Source organism: Lonchura striata, chromosome 3 (genome assembly GCF_050655825.1).
Source record: "Lonchura striata isolate lonStrDom1 chromosome 3, ASM5065582v1, whole genome shotgun sequence".
Taxonomy (NCBI): domain Eukaryota; kingdom Metazoa; phylum Chordata; class Aves; order Passeriformes; family Estrildidae; genus Lonchura; species Lonchura striata.
The window spans coordinates 87593605-87616619 of NC_140705.1; the positions used below are offsets into that span (position 1 = coordinate 87593605).

Here is a 23015-nt window from a genome sequence, read left to right on the forward strand (position 1 = left end):
ATAGTTGAAAAGACGCTCATGAGTGATAAATGGAATTTGTTGCCCTGTGTCCTGAGCACAGAGCAGAGGCTGTGTTCCTCTCCTTTTTGGGCTGCTTGCTCACCCAAGTGCTGTTCTAGAAACCAAGCTGAGATTTGTTTTGACATTTTCCGCTCTAAATATGCAGAAAATGGACCTTTTCAAATTCTGTAAACATTCCTGTGAATGGTGTTTTTATCCACACCTCAGGGACAGATGAAGCAGTCAGACTCACCCTGGGAGGAAATGCGATGTTGGCTGCTAGGATCATTTTCACATTCCATTTGCACTTGGCAAATCAAATGTCTCTTAAAGTATTGGTTTTCTCTAGTGGTGATATGGAAATTGTCCCCAGGGCCTTTGCACTTGCTGAAAATCAGACAGAAAACAGTCTTAGATTTTATATAATGGGAAAAGGAAAGTCTCCAGTACCAAAACACTCCTGGCAATTGGATAAATAAACAAATTACTTATGTAAACCTATACAGAGAAAAGACGGAGGGGAAAAGGTACAAATATGCTGTGAATTAATGGTGCAAAACCATCTCTAACAACCCTCACAAAACCATCTAACCAATAAGTAGTACATGTGTCCCTGTTTCTCTTGCTGTTGAACTGGGTGGGATCTGTGTGTTTAATTCTGCTTATCATAGAAGTGGTTCCTTTCTGCTAGAATCAAGGGTTATTTATGTATTGTTAGAATTGAACTGTTAAAGAGGCAGATCCTTGACTGAGCCCTGAGTAAATCCCTGAGTAAGAGCACTCTCTGAATCTCACACAACCTGTAGAGGCATCTCTTTATCCTTGATCTGGAGGCATTTTGCATTATTTCACACCAGGAATGTTTCCTCACACCCCCATGTATTTTCTTTTCCAGCTCTCCCTCTGGATCAATGAGAAGATGCTCACAGCCCAGGATATGTCCTATGATGAGGCAAGGAACCTGCACAGCAAATGGCTGAAGCATCAGGCATTCATGGCAGAGCTTGCATCCAACAAAGAGTGGCTGGAGAAGATTGAAAAGGTAGGTGAAGAACATCCAAAAAATGCCCTTATTTTTGTCCAGGGTGGCAGTGCACAGAGATGGGATCTGTTCCTCTGCAAAACTGGTCCTTAAATCACCCCACAGCTGAGGCTAAAGGAGACTTCTGGTGCATTGTGTCTCCATCCAACCCATTTTATTCTTCATTGATGTTAAGAGTCTTTTATCCAAGACATTCACTCAGATATTGGCTATGGTGCCAATTTAGTTTTGTCTAGCCTTTCCTATCTGCCAGAAGGAAGGCATAGCCTAAATTTCATACCCACAGGGTAAGTGGGGCAAATGTTGGGATTTGAGCCAATAAAGTAGAAGCACTTCCTGGGAAATAACAGAAAATAGAGAACAGCTGAATTTATTCTTCTGTGCTGTTAAGCTGGCTTTCATTCATTCAGAATTATAACCAAGCTGCCTTTGCCCATGCAAAATTAGGGCATGAGGTAAAGAACATCCAGTTTTGTGATTAATTAAGATTCACAGCTCTGTATCAAGTTATTTGAAGCCTTAATATGCTATGATGAGCTGTACTTTCCCCCTCAATTTCTCCTGTGCAGCTCTGGAGCACTGAGGAGTCTCCTCTTTAGCTCTGACAGTGGGTTTCTGTTCAGTGTAAGTTAGCTTAATTGCTCATTTCCTCTCCCACTTTGGCACTCCATACCCCATTAGAGACTTTTCTGTGATCTACAAATAGCAATACCCTTTAATGGTGTAACTAGAAGGCTGCTCTTGGTACTGGAAGTTCCTTTTTAGTGATGCTAATACATCCTTTGCCTCTGAAAAATCAGATTGCATCAAAGGACCAGGGTTGTGTACAGAGTTGTGACAGTCCCTGGATTAATATTCATATGGAATGTGCTGGGTTGGGGGCAGCATTCCCATCTGCACCCAGAGATAGCTAGAGATAATTAGAATAAAGCCAGTGTTTCCCAAACTCTCCCAGCATTATGCTGTGTGTTCATGGTTCTCTGGTGATGTGGCCCCCAGGAGCTGGGGCCTCAGGAAACACAGTATGTGCAGCTCTAGCTCCCTGTTCCATCCTGCCTGAGCCATGGCCCCAGGAGCTCCCTTTGGGGAACACATACAATGGAGAAGAGAAAGGAGGCATTGTTTGACCTTCCCATTGCTAAAAACCCCTCTTTGAGGCAGCATGGGAACCTGAGAGCTGATGTTCTGGAAGGAATCACTGGATAATTGGAGATAGAAAATGAATGGTTGATACTGCCAGCAGATGAGAAATCCTGAGTGCTTATTATTCAGGATAATTGCCCTAATGGGCTGTGAGTGCTCCTGAGGAAGTACCATTTGGTTGCTCTTTGCTTTGCAGGAGGGAATGCAGCTCATTGCAGAGAAACCAGAGACTGAGGCCGTGGTGAAGGAGAAGCTGACAGGTCTCCACCAAATGTGGGACGAGCTTGAATCCACCACCCAGACCAAGGCTCAGCGTCTCTTTGATGCAAACAAGGCAGAGCTTTTTACCCAGAGCTGTGCAGACCTGGATAAGTGGCTGAATGGTTTGGAGAGCCAAATCCAGTCGGATGACTATGGAAAAGATCTCACCAGTGTCAACATCCTGTTGAAGAAGCAGCAGGTAAACAGAGCATGGGGTGCAGCGAGCAGGCAGCAGATACCTGCACTAAAAAGAACGGGCAGAGCAGGCTTTCAGTTTAGAAAAGAAAGAAGTGCTTTTCTTTCTTCCTATTCTTTCATGTATCTTTAAGAGGAACAAGAAATTCATCCAGCAACAAATCAGACAATTGTTATTAACATGGTGAATCCTCACTGATCAGCCCCTGTTCTCCCTTCTGAGGAAGCTGTTGACGTGCCCTAATTGTATGAATAGATTTTGTCCTGGTTTACAAGACCTTTATGCCATGTTTCTGTTTAGATGCTGGAGAATCAAATGGATGTCCGTAAGAAGGAGATAGAGGAACTGCAAAGCCAGGCAAGGGCTTTGAGCCAAGAGGGCAAGAGCACAGATGAAGTTGATGGCAAACGCCTTACTGTAGAAAAGAAATTCTTGGAGCTGCTGGAGCCTTTGAATGAGAGAAAGGCCAACCTATTGGCCTCCAAAGAGATCCACCAGTTCAACCGGGATGTAGAAGATGAAATTGTGAGTATCAAAGAAATCCCGTTCCCCAGCCAGTAGGAAAATGTTGGAATACTGCTGCTTTTTGCAGCTTGTGTGTGCCAGCCTCTTTTTGCTGTCCAAAGTGTACCTGGGGTTGCTTGAAATCATGTGTACTCTCTCTTTCAGTTGTGGGTCGGAGAGAGGATGCCCATAGCTACATCTACAGATCATGGACACAACCTCCAGACTGTGCAGCTACTAATAAAGAAAAATCAGGTAAGTGGGTGCTGTTAGAGCTCCATACCTGCAGCTTTTCCTTAGTGCTGACTAATTCAGGAAGCAAATGTTTGGGGTAAAACAATGGGTGCTGTGGCATGACCACAGGTGGTGTCACAGCCCCGAGTTGTCCACATGAGTTGATGGTGTGTGTTTTGCTGACCCTCTGGAGTTGAGACCCCTGACTTGTATTTTCTTTACATTTGTGCATTGTCTCATCAGTCAGTTTTCTCCCATGTAGACCCTTCAGAAAGAAATCCAGGGTCACCAGCCTCGTATTGATGACATTTTTGAGAGGAGTCAGAACATTATCACAGAGAGCAGCCCCAATGCTGAAGTCATTCAGCAGAGACTTGCAGACTTGAAGCAGCTGTGGAACCTTCTCATTGAGGAGACGGAGAAGCGCCACAAGCGCCTGGAGGAGTCTCACAGGGCTCAGCAGTATTACTTCGATGCAGCTGAGGCTGAGGCCTGGATGAGTGAGCAGGAGCTCTACATGATGTCAGAAGAGAAAGCCAAGGTGAGCAGCCCCACTACTTTGGCCTTAATTGCTTTGCTGGAGGGAGGCAGGTGACATAATTTGGTGTGGCGCTATGGAATGGTAACATAAACAAATGTAACTTCCTGGTGAAGCCTCAAGTGATCATGGCTTCTACCTGTTCTGACATCTTTGACAGTGTGCAGGATAGACTGTGCTGTATGGAACCAGGGAAGCATCCTCGCACTGCCTTCACTGCAAGGTCAGGATTGCCAGTGTGGTCTAGTTAGGTCCAGTTTTCTGTTAGTTTTGAATGACAGTACAATGCACCTGGCTGTGAAATGGGGCCTGGTAGTCAAGTCAGCTGCTACCGCTGTCACCAGCCTTGACTCCCAGTGACCATCAGCTTTGATTCCCAGCTTCACACTGTACCAAAGGGAACCTAAACTTCTGTTTTCCAAGGAGGTGTTAGTGCTGGAGCTTGTTTGATGTTGACATAAATGCACCATACTTCTTGCCCTGGTAAAATAAAGCTCAGCTTTGGATCAAAAGAACACATTCCACAGGTGTTCAGTCTCCAGCTAAAAACGGCTTGTTTTCTTTTTTATCTGTTGCAAATAGTTCACTATGCAAATTATTGTATTGAAAAGGATTTATTGACAGTATCAGTTAACACTGAGAGTAGGAGGCTGTTTATAGTTTCTTAGCTATAACAGTGCATAAAAAAGTTTTGATTGGAGCTTCTTCAGACACTTTGGTGGAGAACCCATTGTCATGGACTGTGTAGAATTTCTTTTCTTTACTCCATGCTGTTGTTGAGATGCCTGACAAGTGGTGTGTCTTAATCTGTTCTGTTTCTGAGTCCTGCATCAGTGTTGTGGAAACACATAAAAAGCTTCCACATAGAAGAGGAAACTCAACATACTCAATGCCCAGCTGATGTAATTTTGTTCTGCACCCCGGAGAGGTTGATGCATTATCTCTTTCACTCATTATTTTGCTTTCTGGGGGTGCCATTTGCTGTGACATCAACTGTTCTACACCATTGGCAGAAGGACTTGTCTTCAAGCTGTACTTGGGAGCAGCTCCTTGTAATTCTTCCTGTCATTTTCTGTCACACTTACAGGATGAACAGAGTGCAGTGTCCATGCTGAAGAAACACCAGATTTTGGAACAAGCTGTAGAAGATTATGCTGAAACTGTGCACCAGCTTTCAAAGACCAGCAGAACTTTGGTGGCAGATAATCACCCAGAAAGGTATTAACTGCCATTTTTAATTGGACCATGAGTTCTTTTAGCAATTCAGTCCCTTTGGGTGGTTGTGACACACAAAGACCACCACAGAGAGTAAGTAGCTCAGAGGTACAGAGGAAGAGGAATTTAGCCTAACGCAATTCAAGGTATCTGTTGGACCACCCTGATTTGGCCAGAGACAGGGTCAATATGTGCAGCTGCTGATTTCTTGTGGTTCTGGACACCTGGAGCACCTGTCCCCTGTGCAGGCTGCAGTGTCAGGTCTTGCCAGCACTGCTGGACGTCACGTAGGCAGAGCAGTCCTCAGGCCAAGGTCCAGATCTGCTCTTCCAACTAACTTTAATGTCCAGCAGAGAAGGTTACTGTCATTAATCCTTCTGCAAATCTCCCCAGGACCTGTCTCTTCTATTTGAGATTCCAGCAAAATCAGAGCTTGGAATCAGATGCTTTAAACATGGGCACATTAACATCTTACTTTTGGTAAATTTATCTCACTTTTCATAAATGGCTTTCCCTGAGGGAGAACTCAAGAAACTTAAGAAGCATTTTGCTGTAAGAGCTGCAGCTCAGCAGACCGCTGCAAAGCTGATTCTACTCTGAGGCTGATGTATTTAACTGCTTAGCCTGCACAGGCTGGAAGGTGTCACTGGCCTAGGCCAGACACACTCTCCCTCCTGTAGAAGGTTGTTATTTAACTCTAAAGCACTCCCTTGTGATCACGATCACTTCTGATGAGAGCAGACTTTCTGGCTGAGCTGTCTGAGTACTGGAATAACATCATCAGCTTTACAAGGAAGATGGAAGGCACTTTGACAGCACTGTATGGCTCAGACAAAATAGAGGCAAAAGATCAAGCAAGTAGAAATATTTATCCCTTGTGCAAATGCTGAGCTTCAAGGGGTAAGAAACCCATGAGTGCTGCTTAACTCTAAAGCAGAATTTAACTGAAAGAGAACTTCTCCCTGCCTCAGCAGCTCAGATCCTGCCTGTAGCTTTGGGAGAAGCTGTGTGATGTGTGTCCAGACAAATGGAGAGCTGGGTTCCAGCTCCCCTCTCTAAAGCCAGGGGCTTACAGTGTAGGGCAGACAAGCTTCCCAGCTATTGCTGTCACCTTTGCTAGCAGAGGATTGGCCCAGCACGTCTGAGTCAAATTCCTGCCTGCAGCAGATGTGCATTCTGTGGGTTAAATACCCTGAGTGATTTTATTCCTTGCAGTTTTCCCCATTTGTTTTTGCTTGCAAAGGCAATGCAGACTCTGTGTTGTTTGGTTTTCCAGTGAGCGCATCAGCATGCGCCAGTCCAAGGTGGACAAGCTCTATGCGGGCCTGAAGGACCTCGCTGAGGAGAGGAGGGGCAAGCTGGACGAGAGGCACCGGCTGTTCCAGCTCAACCGCGAGGTGGATGACCTGGAGCAGTGGATTGCTGAAAGGGAGGTGGTGGCAGGGTCCCACGAGCTGGGTCAGGACTATGAACACGTCACGGTGAGTCCTTGGAGGAGCCCCTCTGGGTGCTGTTCACAGGGGCTGGCTTGGCTCACTCAGGTTTCTCTGTAGCCACAGTGCTGCATGAGGCTCTTTCTGTGCCTTCCAGATGCTGCAGGAGCGGTTCCGGGAATTCGCCCGGGACACCGGGAACATTGGGCAGGAGCGGGTGGATACTGTCAACCACATGGCTGATGAGCTCATCAACTCCGGCCACTCGGATGCTGCCACAATCGCCGAGTGGAAGGACGGACTCAATGAGGCCTGGGCAGATCTCCTGGAACTCATTGACACGAGAACACAAATCCTTGCAGCCTCTTATGAACTACACAAATTTTACCATGATGCCAAGGAGATCTTAGGACGCATCCAAGACAAACATAAGAAACTGCCTGAGGAGCTTGGTAGAGACCAAAACACAGTGGAAACACTGCAGAGAATGCACACAACGTTTGAGCATGATATCCAGGCCCTGGGCACCCAGGTGTGTGGCAGGTTTAACTGTGGGTGTGGAAACCTGAGCTGCAGAGTCTGCTGCTGCCCTTGGCCCCTCCGTGGCTGGGAGACAGAGTGCTGCCAGCTGCTTCCCACGTGTAGTACTGTGGGAATAATTTCTCCTGCATCCTTTTCTTATCTGTCTGCTGCTCAGTCATTGTATTCAGTTGATTATCTAAAGTAGCAATCTGTAAGTACACGGACTTCTGAACAAGTTGGCAGTTGTTGGATGTTATTCTGTTTCCTGTCCTTGGTTGAAGAAGAAATGAGAAAGGCAGAGAGCTTCTGTATTGATTTAAAGTACAAAATGTGAAGGAATGTATAAGTCTGGTTGGCTTTTTGAGGTTTGGTTTTATTTTGGTTGGTCAATTTAAGTTTTTGTGTTTTAAAAAACACCAAAAATTCCCAGTCAAACCCTTTGTGCTAAGCACTTTTTCTTTTCTGAGAGGCAAAGACCTACACAGAGGCTTTCTGTCTTGGTTACGAATATGAATTAAATATAGCTTTTCTTGGTGCTTCCTAAGAGCAAAAGAGACTTAAAATCCACAGTTCAGGCTAAGATTTTAAAAGCATCCAAACGTGATCTAATTCTGAATCTTTTGAAGGTAAGGTGTGCCAAGTAGAAGATGGCAGCTACTCATACAGCACTGGGGGGGATTCTAAATCAAAAATACAACATTCAGCTGCTACAAGGAGAATTTGGGAAGGAAACAGGTTTCTTAAGGAGTGGAGGAATTACAACTGACTGTATTTATCCCAGTAGGTCAGGAAGGAGATTTTATGGCACAGCTGCCAGCCTCTTCTCTGTTACGTTGCAATTTACACTAAAACAAAGCAATATAGAGCAAGCATTTGATTTTCCAGGTGTTTTACTTTCAGAAGCTGTAGATTTTATACAGAAAATGGGAGACATTCACAAAACATCAATCCCAGTCTCTCAAAAAGGTAATTATAATTCAGACCTAAGTGAAGGAATATGTAATCACAGCATAGGCACTTAGGATAATTTCTGAGTGAAACAGCCAGAGCACCAGAGTGGATCCTTTTGAGAGAGGCATGGTCTCTGTGCCTGTAGATAGAAGGCTTTTTGATTTGATGAACAAGAAAAAAATATTAGACAAAAGCTAATGGAATGTTTCCTGGCTTGCAAAATATGAAAAACAGTCAGGAATTAGCATTTGCCATTCCAAGACAGTGTTTGAAAGGAAAAGATTTCTAATAGAGAAAGTTCTTAAAATTTCCACATTTTCTTATTTTTGAAGTAATTGTCTACATTTTGGAAAATAACCTCTGTCAGCTGCAGTAGTGGTTTGGGTACAGAGTTCCCAGGTGCTTTTGTCCCTTGTATGAGAGGAATGAAATTTGATGATGAAAATGGTTCCCGTTTGCCCTGAAATGTAAGACACTTGATTTTGGCACTGTGTCTCACAGCAGGTTCAGGCAGTAGCAAATCTTTGCTATTTTGGGGGTCCCTTGACCCTACAGTGTTCTCTGAGGGATAATACTGGCTTACTAACTGCACAGACCTTTCTAGTGTGAACAGACCAAATCCATTTGTAGTGACTTTAGAAAGCCCCTCAAGTGATGAATTAGCAGATAAGTGTCTCTGTATTAACGATCCAGGAGTCACAAACCCACTGATGACTGTCTTTCTCAAACTGCTGCAGGTGCGACAGCTGCAGGAGGATGCAGCGCGCCTCCAGGCTGCCTACGCTGGGGACAAGGCCGATGACATCCAGAAGAGGGAAAACGAGGTCCTAGAGGCATGGAAGGCACTGCTGGATGCCTGTGAGGGCCGCAGGGTGAGGCTGGTGGACACAGGAGACAAATTCCGCTTCTTCAGCATGGTTCGGGATCTCATGCTCTGGATGGAAGACGTTATCCGGCAGATAGAAGCCCAGGAAAAGCCAAGGTAATGCAAGGCATCCCTTCTCCATCCAAAGATAAGGCTGAGGAACATCTGTAGGGCTCAGTATCACTGAGAGTGGCTTTCAGAGCCTGCTGCTGCAGCAACTTGCTCATGTGGGTGGCTGCTGGAATAACTGCCATAGAAAATTGTACCCAGAGAGATTTGGTCTCACACTGAGGTTATTTGATCTCTGATTCAGGCCAGAATGGTGCTGTTCCTTGGGAAAAGCTTCCTGAACTACAAAGACAATCTAGGAATCAATTTTTTCCTTATGGAGTTGTGGGTCAGTTTTTAAAATGTAGCAGCTGTTGAATCCAAAATCTGTGTTTCTGGTAATTTTAGGGATGTTTCATCTGTGGAACTCCTCATGAACAATCACCAGGGGATCAAAGCAGAAATTGATGCCCGAAATGACAGTTTCACTACGTGCATTGAGCTTGGCAAGTCTCTGCTGGCCAGGAAACACTATGCATCTGAGGAGGTACTGTGCTCCCTGTGTATTGCCATGGGCTCCTAGGGGTTCCTTACAAGGGAGAAACCTGCCCTGTGTCACCCACAGAGGAACCTTAGGGACTAGTGCACTTATGTGCTATTGAGAAATCAGGGTATAACTTCAGTCTGGCAATTCATGGTGGGTAACAGAGGTGACATTGAGATTTAAAGTGTCATTTTCAGCCCTGAAGATGCAAAGAAGTTGCTGCATTCCATTCTGCAGAGAATGGCTCTGGGACGGAAAGGTGTCTTCCTTGAGCAAGGGCAGAGACAGCTGTGAGACAGCCTGAACTTCCTACAGGGGAAATGGAATGCTGTGGAGAGGCCTGCCAGGGGAATGAGCGGGGAAATGTTTGTTGTGTAGGGACTAAATTCAAGGAATATTAAGAGAACCATATCCAGCTGCTTAAAGCCTTGATTTATTTTGTGAGATGTCTAGGCCACAGAATAAAGGCTTAGCCCTTGGTTCTCCTGCCTCCCTTTGGGGAAGGGTGAATAACCAAACATTGTGAGACACTTCCCTCTCAGGAAGGGGAGAGCTTCTGCAACAGTCCAGAGCAGCACATTTTGCATAATTCGCTGGAAAAGGGCAGAAGATTCAGTGCCTGATTGCACTATTTACATTTGTTTGCCCATTACACCCTTTTATCAAATACTCAGTGTGCTGTAGCTTTTAACATACACTGAAAGCTTATGCAAATGTCACATTTATTTATACTTGGAAGAGAAAAACAGCTGTTGTTTGCACAGTGAAGTCACTTCCTGAGGAATTTGTGCTGCATCTGTCAGTGCAGGGTTGGGGGGAGCTGGTGCCTGGCGCTTGTGTAACAGCCCTGCTCTCTGCTCTCCATCCAGATCAAGGAAAAGCTCCTGCAGCTGACAGAAAAGAGAAAAGAAATGATTGACAAATGGGAAGACAGATGGGAGTGGCTGAGACTGAGTAAGGAAACCCTTGGATTTCTTTTGGGCTAGGCCATATCTAACTTTCTTCACTGTGCCTTTCCTAGCATTGAAAAAAACCTGCAGCTCCTCACTTTTCTGTTACAATGCTTGGAAGTGTGTTTGTGCTGGAATAGCTGCAAAGTTCACACCTGTTGGTTGTTAAATAATGAATTTGAAACCAAGAAACCCTCACTGAAGGTCTTGCTCTATATGATCAAATTTGGAGCTTGGTGTAGTAGCTCTACTGTATTTGCAGGTGTCACATTCCAATTTCTATACTGAAATTAGTAGGTCACAGCAGATTAGAACAAAAAAGCACACTAAATTTGCAAAATGAAACTTGCATTTTCTCTAAAGCAAAGCCAATAGGAGAAATGTCTATCTTTTCAGTGACCAGTTTCACTGAACTTAGCTAAGGGGAACACTTAGCCAAGTGCATGTACTTTGTTCCCTGAGCTGGGTTTAGGTAAATCCCAAAGCTGCCTGATGACTTCACTATGCTCTTCTTTATGACATGAATGGCACTGACACCTGTGCCCTCTCTGCTCAGTTTTGGAGGTGCACCAGTTCTCCAGAGATGCAAGCGTGGCTGAGGCCTGGCTGCTGGGACAGGAGCCCTACCTGTCCAGTCGTGAAATAGGGCAGAGCGTTGATGAGGTGGAGAAATTAATCAAGCGGCATGAAGCGTTTGAGAAATCCGCAGCTACCTGGGATGAGAGGTTTGCAGCACTGGAGAGACTGACCACAGTGAGTGTCTGAACCTCCTTGGCCATTCCTCTTGGCTGGTGGTTTGGAATAACTCCCAGCATCACCAATTTGATCTCTGTTTCTTGGTTGTTTGTTGATCAACCTCAGCCAGCCTCACAGAGCCTGAAATTTCCTATTTCTAACCATACTAAAAAACCCTCTTTTGTTAATTTGAACTCAAGAATCTGCAAAGAAAAAGCTTAATGATAAACGACCTAAAGAGTCAGCAGGAGCTGTCTCAGGCCTGGGTGTGATGACCCAGAAGAAAATTTCAGAGCTTAGCAGATTGTTCCAGCCCTATGCTATACTGGCTGGCCAATTTTTTTTGGTTAAAGATGACAATGGTGGGAAGGGGGCAGTGACAGTGATGTTTGTTGTGTTGTGACTGTTCCAGTGTAAGGATGAATTGTCCCCTAGGAAAATACAATAAGCAAAAAAAAAACCCAAACCCCAATATGAACACAACTGCAGTGTCAGTCATTAATGCTTGGAGAGCATTTTACCATATTTGGAGAATAATTTGGCTTTAGACACTACAGTTGAAGTGGCCTGGGTTTTCACACACACTGAGTGTCACAGCTGCAGACAAAAGGAACTGGAGTTCCTCAGCATCTTCACAAATCAAGCTGGTTTTATGGAGATGGGTAATTTCAGGGATTCAGACAGGAAACATTTTATTTCTGTGTTTGGCAAGCAGACAAGAAGATGTCACTTTTGGATATTTTAATAACTTGGGCTGTTTTCTTGTTTGTCTGGGTTTTGTTCTAGTTGAATGAGTTGGAAAATAAACATGGCCAGTGGAGGGCTGCTGTCAGATGATCTGATGCTGATGGCCTCCCTGACAAATTCAGTGCCACAAATGCTTTTAAAGACTGATGCTTTCCAATTTTATCCCCATTCACTTTAATTTCAGTAATGTTTCAGAAAAACATACAGAGCTGTTAGTTTCTAGAACACCCCGCAAAAAATGAGCTGTGTTTTTAATTAAATAATGTTTCCTCTCCCAGCTGGAGCTGCTAGAGGTGCGTCGGCAGCAAGAGGAGGAGGAGCGGAAGAGGCAGCCGCCCACTCCAGAGCCCAAGGTTGCAGAGGATGGAGACTCCCAGCAGCAATGGTGAGCTGGACTCTGCACTTCCCTTGGGGAACCCTTGGGCTGAAAATGTGCTGTAAAAGGGGAGGAGGTTGTATGGGTTTTTAATATGACCCTTGTTAGAAGACTTGGTGGTTTATGGGGACCGGACCTCTCCCAAATCTCTGAATTTTGTACCAAGTTCCATTTTCCAGTTGTCATTGCTGAGGTATCCCTGGCCCAAAAGTGGGAATGCTGCTTTTGACCCCTGGGCCATTGCAGTTTCTGAACAACCTTGGCTTTTTTCTTTGATGAGCATAATTTACAGATTTTAAGTCATTTTTTAAATTGCTTATGTGATAAGAAGTTGTTTATTTGTAAGGTAACTGTTAGTAAAGCCTGGTTAAATTTACACTGGATTTATTCAGTTGGGCCTGAGGATTTTAGGAACATGCTTGGATTTCTTAAATTGATATTCTGTAAGAAAATCTCATTTTGTTGAACAAGATGGGTGACTTCCAAGAACCTCATACAATTTATTTTCTTTTTCCTCTCTCCAACAGGGATGGAACAAAAGGAGAACAAGTTTCCCAAAACGGTTTGCCCTCAGACCAGGAATCTCCACGGGTTAGTTACCGCTCCCAAACCTACCAAAACTACAAAAACTTTATTAGCAGACGGACAGCCAATGACCGCTCGTGGTCTGGACTGTGACCCACAGAATCACTTGCAGCAACAGAAACCTTTTTTCAGTATGGTTTACTGGTACTGGTTTAATCTTTTGTCCTCAGATTTCCCTGCTGCTTTTCTTTTCCTTCCCATCAGTTGACTTTTATTTAATTAGCAGCCCCATGGACATATATTTGCTTCACTTTAATCTTTGTTTATTTGAATCTCCCCACTGACACTCAGTTGCTTTAAGGTGACACATTTATTTAATGTTATTTACTGTGAGTTTTTCATGTCACTAATAGTATTAAGATTTTCCAGCGAAAGCGTCCTTTATTTGAGTAATTGAGATGTAATGAGATTACATCCTAATGAAGAAGAGCTCTAGGACCTGACAGGTATGACGCATCGAGTTATACTAACAGGTCTCAGCACGGCAACTTTATTAAATCAGCTGCATTAGCAAGAGTTATGTACCAGGCCAAAGATAATCCACACGAGTGAGCTGGGCAGGAAGGGCTGGGAGGGGGGAAGTGTGATTGTGGACAAATAAAAGCCTTAAGGTTAGTTTGTATAACATTCCATGCAGAATGGACTCATTGACTGCAGAGACAAATAAACGTGAAATAAACCATTCAAAACCAGTATCTAGATTTATCTGGGGGTTTAGTCTTCATGCAGAGTTGTGATCTTGCTGTGTTGGGGCCCCATTTGGCCTGTCAAGCTGGCACTACAGCAGTTTTATTTCTGGGCACCAGAGAGACAGGGGTGTAAATGAGAGTAAAGTGTAACCCCTTGGGGAGAGGATGTGATACTTTCCTTTAAAAACTAAATAAAATACACTGTCTAAGATCCCAGCTCATTATTTTACATAGGTGCAGGCTGAATGCTCCATGCCTTACTCGCTTCTTATTGACAGGGGGTGTCCCAGTGGAGTCAGGATGCATGCCAAGAATTCTCATGTGCAGCCATGACAATGCCAGTAAATGTCTCTGGAGTTAATGCAACACAGGAGCTGAATCTGGCTCCCCACCCCACCTTCCTGCAGAGGCTCCTTGTTTCAGTTAATGTTTTGAGTGAAAGGACACTTCTCTTTGTTGCTGAGCCTGGCTCTCTGGGGTCACATTCAGTGCAGGAAAGGCTTCTGGCAGGCTGGGATCTGTGGATATCAGGGCTCTTACAGTGCTGTACAGTAAACACGAGTCCCAGCTGAGGGCTCTGGCAGGAAATGCCTTTCAGCACAAGTTTGGCTTAAAGAAGCGCATCCTAGTTAGGTCTGAGTCTGCACAAAGACTCTGCCAATGCTCCACAGTACACAGCAGTTCCATCTTTCTCTTTCTGGAAATAAAACATTTTGGTTCTTCTTTAGCATTCAGTCCCGAAGTGAGCTCTTGTACATTCTAATGTTTATAAATTCTCTACAGTTGTGGCAGGGAATGTGAGGTGATCTTCAAGCACTTCCCAGATAATCATCTTGTTGGTTAGACAGCCTTGTACATCACCTGTTTGCTTCTTTTGAAATTTTATTTTATTGCCATGCGACATGATGCATTTCCATGTTCATCTTTGCCATCTGCACTTCAGTCTTCCAAGAGAACTTCCAAGCTCAGTTTGTTGAGTCCTGTGTTGCAATATCTTACAGAGCTGTGTCAGTAAGGTACAAGATGTGCTACTGTTGGTCAGAATTTTGGTTTCTGACAACTGGCTGAGCAGTGCAGCTGGATTGTTCTGTGTGGGCTGAGCTTGTGAACTGAGAGCAGTGATTAAAAGGATGTGCTTCAGTAACTGTACTTTTGTCTTTCCACTTCATGATGCATGTTTTGTTTTGTTTTTTTTTTTCTTTTGTCAGGATAACAACATATAGCTTCTTAATGCTTTTTAAAATTCCATATTAATTTAAGGGGATGCTCTGGTGGCTGCCCTGTGCCTCGAAAGTGTGTCAGTTCCCAGGGCAGGATAGCTGTAGCTTCAGATTCCACCATCTGCAGAGCCTTCACATGTATTTTGATGAAAAAAGTAGTCTGTAGAAGGAATTTATAGAGATAGACTTTTTTATTTGTATTAGTACACTTGCATAAAAATTCCACTTGGATGATGATGATTATAAGAAAAAATAAGTCGTTGATTAAGGTCATCATTTCAGGAACTAGAAGAGTAGGATTTAATCTATTTATTGCAGCCTGTGGGTGTGGCTAAAGGCATTAGGAAGGTCCTTTTGATAGAGCAGCCTAGAGGTTGGCATCTGCATCTGAAGCAGGCAAATCATCTGGTTCTTCATCTGTGGGGCAGAGCCTTGAGTCGATGAACTGAGCAGATGTTGCTTCAAGCACTGTGAAATCCAGAGGGGCATCTGTGTCATTGTCACCACCTGTCTCGTTGCATGTCCCAGTCCTGCTTTAAAGATTTCCAGAGTAGCCTGTAGCCACTAAAGTACTTCCAACTAACCCCTCAGGCCCCACTGAGAGAACTGTATCATATACATGAGGTCTGTTGTGTTGTAACAGGAGTTTGCTGTTGGTGTTTGTCCTCCGTGGCGTTGTCTCCGCATGCCCCACCCACGCATGTTTCCATTAAAGTGTATTCAGCTCCTGTTTCTCCTCTGTTTTCATGACACATCCTTTGCAGAGCTGTTCATGATTTATTTTGCTTGTTTTCTGTTAATTGTGGATAACACGTGAAAGGAAATAAAACCTGAAATAGCATTAGTAAAGTCTTTCATAGCCCTTTTACAACCAGTAGAATTTGATGTAGAAGGTGCAGGTCTGATGATGTAATTAAAGTTGGCAGTTACTTTTCAAAGCCACAGGGTTACAGCACTGAATTCCATATTATTTCCTGTAAAATATGTTGAGCAGCTGTGCAGTGGCTGCTGGTTTGAAACTGGTCTGGTTTACCTCAGATTAGGGGTTCTAGCTACCCCTCAAAGCAGTCCTATTTTCGCATCTGGCTGGTACTGCTCCAGCAAATGCACTGCTTTCTGTGTCAGTGCAGTGGCCAGGTGTTTCTGGGGAGTTTAATTTGTAGAGACAAGTTCTTGTGGACTGTGTGATTCTTCAGTGCTGGTAAGAGGTGCCAGGTCCCTCACACAGGGCTCCAGCCAGCAGCAAAGCAGAGTTTGAGGTTCAGGAGCTGTCATTGGACAGAAAGGTGTGCATATAGCTCTGTTGGCTGTGGGTGGTTGACATGGGTGATGAATGGTGACTCAGGGGTTGTTCATTCCACTACCTGTGTTCTGGCAGTGTTTGGATAAACTTCAGTCTCATCTATTTACTCTCTTCCACACTTTAATGCAACATTTTTGTTATACTTTGAGATTTGGGTACAAGTTGTGAGGGTTGATTGCTTAGATTGATCCTAGTTGTGAAGGAGCAGTGTAAGGCTATGTGTCATTCAGGAAAGGGTAAACCAGATCTGACTGAAGTGCAATGTGAGCTACAATTCTCTCCCTATTTAAGGGCATAGTGTCTGTGCTCTGGAGGTTTAGGTTGCTAAAGGCAGTTAACCAATCCTTCCCATGGTCAGAGCAAGCTGACACTCAGGTCTTTATAGGCCAATGGTGAGGTACAAGGTGTGAGGCACAATAATGGATACTGGGCAGGTGTAAGAAGTTCTAGCAAATGGTGGCAAAATTGAGTTTGTTGCATAATAATTTGGCTGCTTTTGATTTGTCCAGGCCATGTGCAGAAGTGGGAATGTCTAATTATTGTGCCATTTACAAAAACCTGCTTGTCTGCATAAAACCAGTCCAGAATGTTTGTAATCTACTAGAGCATTAGCAGCACTGAGCTTTAGTAACTTGCTAATAATAATACTACACACTGGTTGTGTAACTCCTGAGCTGCTACCAACGGCTCTACACGTCAAAGTAATGGTACAAGGAAAAAAAAAAAACAAACTAAAACTGGGACCAAGCTGCATTTCAAAAGCTTATAGCCATTAGGATTCCAATTTAAATGATTTTTGGATGAATGGCTCCTGAAGACGTCGCCAGCTTGACCAGTGAGAGCTGCTGGAAACACGGCTGCTCTCTAGGCTATCGATCCCAGTGCGCCAGGCAACGCGACCAACAAAGCAAGTGATGGGCAAGGCCTTGGTTCTGTCTTTGTTTGGGGGTAAATAGCTGTGTGATGCTGTGTGACTGTGGTGGTTTTCAGTTCCTTTAACCAAAATCCAATCCACCTAATAACGCCAGTCTGAACCAGACCTCGATCAATTGACACTCATTCCCCTTGTCTTTACGATCCAATATCCTAACTGGGATGGTGGAGATGCATGGTGTAATCTTTCTAATTTCTGCATGTTTTGATTTTGTTGTGTCACTAGGGGAATGGGGAAGTGGGAAAGGAGCTTTTACAGAAACAAATCAATTGCACACATTTTTGTAAATGCTCCTGGGTGATTGTGACATCTTTCTCTGCTGACTCATAGTTAATACCTTTTATGGACCTTTAATGCCCTAGTAATGCCATAAATGTACTTAAGGTGGCTGATGTGTATAACTTCTACTGTTCCTCTAGGTTTGCAGAAAGTGTGATTGTTACTGTTCCAAACATTTGAATACTTAGCAACAGAATTAAATGCTCTTATTCTAGGAATAACAATACATAAAAGAATTGACCAGCAGAGCAGAGCACAGTAAAATTCACACTGATGTTCAGCTGCTTTTATTTTCCTATCTCTCCACCTATAAAATGGGTACTAATCCATTCCTACCTTCTAATTTCCTTGGCCTCCTGTGTCTCCATGGAGTGCGAGAAAGAACTTACTGGCCTGTGTTGTTGTCCAGGCAAAGTTTATACACAGCCACGTTGTGCAGGGAGACAGATTAACTGCAGAATGCCTCAGTGCTGGGGCCCTCTGGCTGAACGTGTTCTCCACTGTTCCTAGGTGGCAGAAACTGCAGAAACCAATGAAATGGTCAACGGAGCTGCAGAACAGAGGATGAGTTCCAAAGAGTCCAGTCCCATTCCTTCCCCGACGTCAGACCGCAAAGCCAAGAGTGGTGTTCAGGCCCAGACTGCTGCTACCCTCCCAGCCAAAACACAGGAGATCCCCTCAGCCCAGATGGAGGGCTTCTTACACCGCAAGCATGAGTGGGAGACACACAGCAAGAAAGCCTCCAGCAGGTACAGTGCCCAATGTGTAACACAGGTAGGGCAGCCCAGGGCTCTGCCCAAGATGGCACACAACCATCTCCAGCCTTCTCTCAGCTCCCAGAGACCTCCCAGGCTCCTGTTGCTGTAGAGCTGGGGCTGCAGGGCTGAACACCATGTGGGGAACTGCAGCCTGATGATATTTGGTACAAAAGGCAGCGTTAGCCACATTTGTGAGGTGGAAAACTGAGGCAGAGAGATACCACGACTTTCCCACTCCACATGATGAATTTGTGGCAGTAGTGGGATTTGATTCCAGATCTCTCAAGTTGTATGTTACTACAAGAAAAGAAAACCATGTAGGTGTGAGACTAGAAATGTTCATATTCTTCTGTCATTTTCTATTTGCACATTACCACTTTCCACCTACTCTGTAATCTGTTCTGAACAGAGGACGATTGGTGCACCATAGTCAATTCCATTTCCAAGGAACGTCCTGCAGGTCTCAAACAGGCAGAACTTTGAGATTTGTCTGCAATGAAAAAGCTGACTGGGGTCCTTCATGACCTAAGAGAGCTCTCAAAATGAGATTTGTGACTTGGCTGACAAGGGAAATGTTCACAGCAAGTGCTGAGCTGCAGCAACATATGTGGGATTTGGTAGGAGCCTAAGTACTTGGCAGAGTTGAGATCTCAAGTGAGTACAGCAGTACCAGGATTTTTTGTGCCACTGGAGTTGTTCACACCAGATAACACCTTTGAGGCAGTGACAGCCATCAGTACTAGTGTCTGGGTATTCTTATTTCCAGTAATTGTTAATTTTCAAAGTTCTACTAAAGAATTAGGTGGATGATGCCACTAAGAGTATTTGTGTCAATCAAGGATTTCACACACAGTCCATTCCGATCCATTCATCAGTTTGCAGCACAGTGAGAATTCCTTATACAACTGAGCACTGCCATAAAAAGGTCAATCATTTTCTGTCTCAAGAATGTAAAGTACCCAGTCTACCAAACACTGTGAGGACAGGTTGATGTGCTGTCACAGGGAGCTCTGGGAATCTCAGTTCCCTTTGGCTTTTGTCTTAAAGCTGTGCTTCCATGAAATAATTCCTTGTCTGCAGTTCGTGGGACAGCATAGGCTGTATTCACATCCTCACACAACCAATCTCCAGTAACTTACAGAAGTAATGATGTTTGGTTTCTCCAGTTCTGCAGGTGAGAGCATTGGATTTATAACTGCTCTTGTTGTTTCCCATGTCTCAAAGGTCATGGCACAATGTGTACTGTGTCATAAACAACCAAGAGATGGGCTTCTACAAGGACTCGAAAGCTGCTGCTTCTGGCATCCCTTACCACAACGAGATCCCCGTCAGTCTGAAAGATGCAGTCTGCGAAGTAGCGGTCGATTACAAAAAGAAGAAGCATGTGTTCAAGCTCAGGTAAACCCGGGGCAGTGTTCTGCCTTGGAGAAAGACATGGGTGGGTGTGTTTACTGGGAAACCCAGCCCAGGAACTGACCATGAATGTTAACTGCAGCACCTGCTTTTCTAAGCAAGCACTTGCTATCCCTGAGCTGTGGTCCGTTCATCAGAATGAGCAAACACCAAACAGTGTTGCAGTAATCCGAGCACTTTCATCTGGGACAAGACCAGATGTGCCTGCAGTTGGGGTCCTGCATTTCACAGTGCTGGGTTTTTCAGCCACTCCCTCTGCAGCTGTTGGAGAGCAGTGATCATGGTTCTGCTCTTTTCCAAATCAAGCCTCTTGTTTAATTTTTTTCAGTATGAATTTAGGATACTACTGAACACATCTCATATATTCAGGTCTGGAACATATAGTTACAGACCATTTCACTCAAATATGTGAAAGACCTCTTGCTCAAAAGTTTAAAAAAAGGCTTTTCCTTGGGAAACTCTTTGGTTTACTGAACAATCTTCTAGTGTCGACAGGTAAAAAATATTTTTCATTACACAGCTGTGAGGTAATCCTGTCAAAGAAGATTTACTTTATAAACTGATTGGGGCATGTATTCCAACACAGGTGTTTGGAGTTTTTTGGTAGAGCAAAGGTGGTGGTGGTGTAATTTTATATTGGTACAGGAATCCTCTAAAGATCAAAGAATCCCTATCTGGGGAAAATTTGCTTTATAGAAAATATATGTGGAAATATATAGCAAATATTTAGGGAAATGTACCTTTCTTGAAGACAGGCCTGCAGCTATGTGATTCATTCTTTAGACTATTTTAAACCTCTCTGAATTGCTAATGGAAATATATGCTGTTCCAAATCCAAAGTTAGGCAGAAAAACCAACTGCCCTTTTTTCCCTGAGCTCCATCACCTGCATCAGGCCCCTCAGTTACTTGAATGTAGATACTTCCTTTACTGTTATTTTACTATTTAATCCATAATTTCGTTTCATAAAGAGTTGTTAAAATGCTTGCTTTTTGTTGGGAAAGATGGGGAAACCTGCAGCAGAGCTCCTGCTGCCCCTGCCTCCAGCTTGTTCTGGTGATATTCAGTTGTTTTTTCATTTCTATGTATCATCACATTGTTAAATGCATCCCATTTAAACCACCTGAGTAAAATCAGCACAGGAATCAAACAGAAGGAAGACTCTGGCTTTCACTGTGAGGAGAGGCAGCTGCTCATCACTAATACTCAGAGCAGGACCTTGAGGCAGCATCACCATAGCTACAAGAGCAGAGCAGCTGCACAATTTTGTAGAATTTCACAGGAGCCATGAAAACTCTGTGTGCTGCCTGTGACATTTTTCTTTTGAAACTATTGAGTAAACTTTGATAACGTGTTTTGCAAAGGAGAAAGGATGTACCTGAAAGAGCGAGTACTGAACCAGCAGCCACATGGCTGTTGTACCACCTGAGCTCTGAGCATGTTTAGATTCCAGAGCTACTACATGTGTGTACTACAACAGGGATTGTTGGGGGCATTTGGCACATGTGCACTGTCCTGTGTGCCTCGGGCTACTCATGTGCTGGAGCCAAACAAGCAGGAGTTGAAACACAGTGACCACTCCTGGGCTAAATTTGTGATGGTGTTTTCTTTCCAGATTGACCGATGGCAATGAATACCTCTTCCAAGCCAAAGACGATGTAAGTGTGTTTTTCTTATGGTTTATTACTGTGCTGTCTGTGCTGCTGTACCATGGGGAGAAGCAGGTGCTAAGAGCTGGTGTACACTCTGTGTGTGGGTGATGCATAGGCCCAGGGCTGCTCACGTACAGCTTCTAGGAGGTATGTCTGGAGGTGTACAGCCAGAGGGGATGAGCTGGGGCTGGTTTTCCTTGCATTTCCACCCGTGTCTGTTCCCCCTCCGCACTGTCCCGGGAGTCAGAGGGGTGTGCTGGCTGTAACAGTTTTGTGCCTTTGGGGCTTCTTGAAGGAGGAGATGAACACGTGGATTCAGGCCATCACATCAGCAATCTCTTCAGACAAAATCGAAGTGTCCCCAACCACCCAGAGCACTCCAGCCTCCAGCCGTGCCCAGACCCTGCCTGCCAGTGTCACAATAACCAGCGAGTCCAGCCCTGGCAAGCGGGAGAAAGACAAAGAGAAAGACAAAGAGAAAAGATTCAGCCTTTTTGGTAAAAAGAAGTGAATTCCATCTCCACACACTGCACTTCTCTGACCGTTCCAGTGGAATTCCAGCATGCGAGCTCAGAACCAATACGTTACTCTCTGTGCCTCATGTTCCTCAATGTGATTGACATTTTTTTATTTATGGAGCATTTTAAAATAAAAAAAGCCAACAAAAAAAAAATAATTTAAAGTTACAAACGTATGAGGTGCATTGGGCAGCTTCTGTAGGAGAGGGAGGACCGAGGACCGGGTTTTGGGGGTTTGTTTTTGTTTGGTTTTCTTTCTTTTTTCTTTTTTTTTTTTTTTATGAAGTTAATGTAGATTAGGTCTTAATATTTAAACTGTTCCTCAATTTTGTGAGGCTGTCTTGGAAAATAACCCACCCCTAGTGCTATTGGTATGCAAGGCAGCGGTGCTTTCGAATCTACTGTGCACATGAGAAACCAATGTACAAATTCTCAAAGGCATTCACTTCCATAAGGTTGTTATGCTGAGTCCTGACTAGTAGAGCCTTCCCCTGCAATTCTAACAGGAATTAAAATGGTAGTGTGTTCTCTTTGCTGTAACAGAGTGCAGGTATGCGTTGACTCACAGCCCAACGTTTGTTTAACACCACCTGAAGCGTCCCCGCATCGAGTACGACAGATAAGAATGTTGGTGTTCAAGATGGATTAACAGGCTGGTACAGTTTTAAATAAGCTGTATTTTCAATTTTTTTTTTTTCTGAAATACATTATATTGTATGTTTCAGATAATTCTAGTACAAAGTATAATAAGACTAGATGTATAATAAACCCTTTAAAATCATCAATAAGTGTAAAAGTGGAACTGAAGCATTTACTGGAAAAGTAATGTTACTCAAATGGTTACTTGCTTGTCAGCTGCAGCACTGTGTGTTATAATTTTGCTACATTACCTTGCTCTTTGATACATAGTGTGCATTTCTGTCACTGTAACTATTGTAACGAAAAATTTTCATCTTACTGCACAATCAAAAATTACATTTAATAGGAATGAACTTTCAATGACTGGGCCTGTAGTCAAGAGTAGTACTGGAACTGGCTTTCAGTTGTATCGAACTGTACCTCTAGACTTTTACCCTATCTGTTAAATATATGCGATGTCATTAAATGCTTTTAAAACTAAATATGCTGGGTAAGTTTCTTATTTCATTTCTGACAATGTTAAATCATAATTTTGAAAGAGGATCAAAAATAAAGTTATTTTAAAATGTCATCTCTCCTGTGCACTGAAACTGATGTCTTCAAATGTAATTCTGTTCTTTTGTGAGGAAGTTCATTCTGAAATAGTTGGTTTGTATCTTCCCACTTTTCTTTCCCTTCACTTCCCACCTGCCCTCCCTTGTATGCTGCCTCCCAAATTAAGT

At 43.9% G+C, this 23015-nt stretch overlaps 1 protein-coding gene across 12 annotated transcripts in view; it reads left to right on the top strand.

Annotated features, from left to right (window-relative positions):
* SPTBN1 (spectrin beta, non-erythrocytic 1) overlaps positions 1-22864 on the top strand; it is a 114401-nt gene extending 91537 nt beyond the window's left edge. For all 12 annotated transcript variants that reach the window (XM_077781999.2, XM_021537672.3, XM_021537674.3 and 9 more), the window contains 18 exons: positions 896-1042; positions 2382-2645; positions 2943-3167; positions 3312-3401; positions 3643-3921; positions 5006-5136; positions 6410-6614; positions 6724-7098; positions 8777-9021; positions 9361-9499; positions 10366-10450; positions 11003-11199; positions 12207-12313; positions 12832-12895; positions 17825-18063; positions 19297-19470; positions 21100-21142; positions 21432-22864. In XM_077781999.2, the coding sequence (XP_077638125.1) occupies positions 896-1042; positions 2382-2645; positions 2943-3167; positions 3312-3401; positions 3643-3921; positions 5006-5136; positions 6410-6614; positions 6724-7098; positions 8777-9021; positions 9361-9499; positions 10366-10450; positions 11003-11199; positions 12207-12313; positions 12832-12895; positions 17825-18063; positions 19297-19470; positions 21100-21142; positions 21432-21647 (3225 nt within the window). In that variant the 3' untranslated portion in view covers positions 21648-22864. The remainder of the gene's footprint in view (positions 1-895; positions 1043-2381; positions 2646-2942; positions 3168-3311; positions 3402-3642; positions 3922-5005; positions 5137-6409; positions 6615-6723; positions 7099-8776; positions 9022-9360; positions 9500-10365; positions 10451-11002; positions 11200-12206; positions 12314-12831; positions 12896-17824; positions 18064-19296; positions 19471-21099; positions 21143-21431) is intronic.
* Positions 22865-23015: the final 151 nt, after the last annotated feature.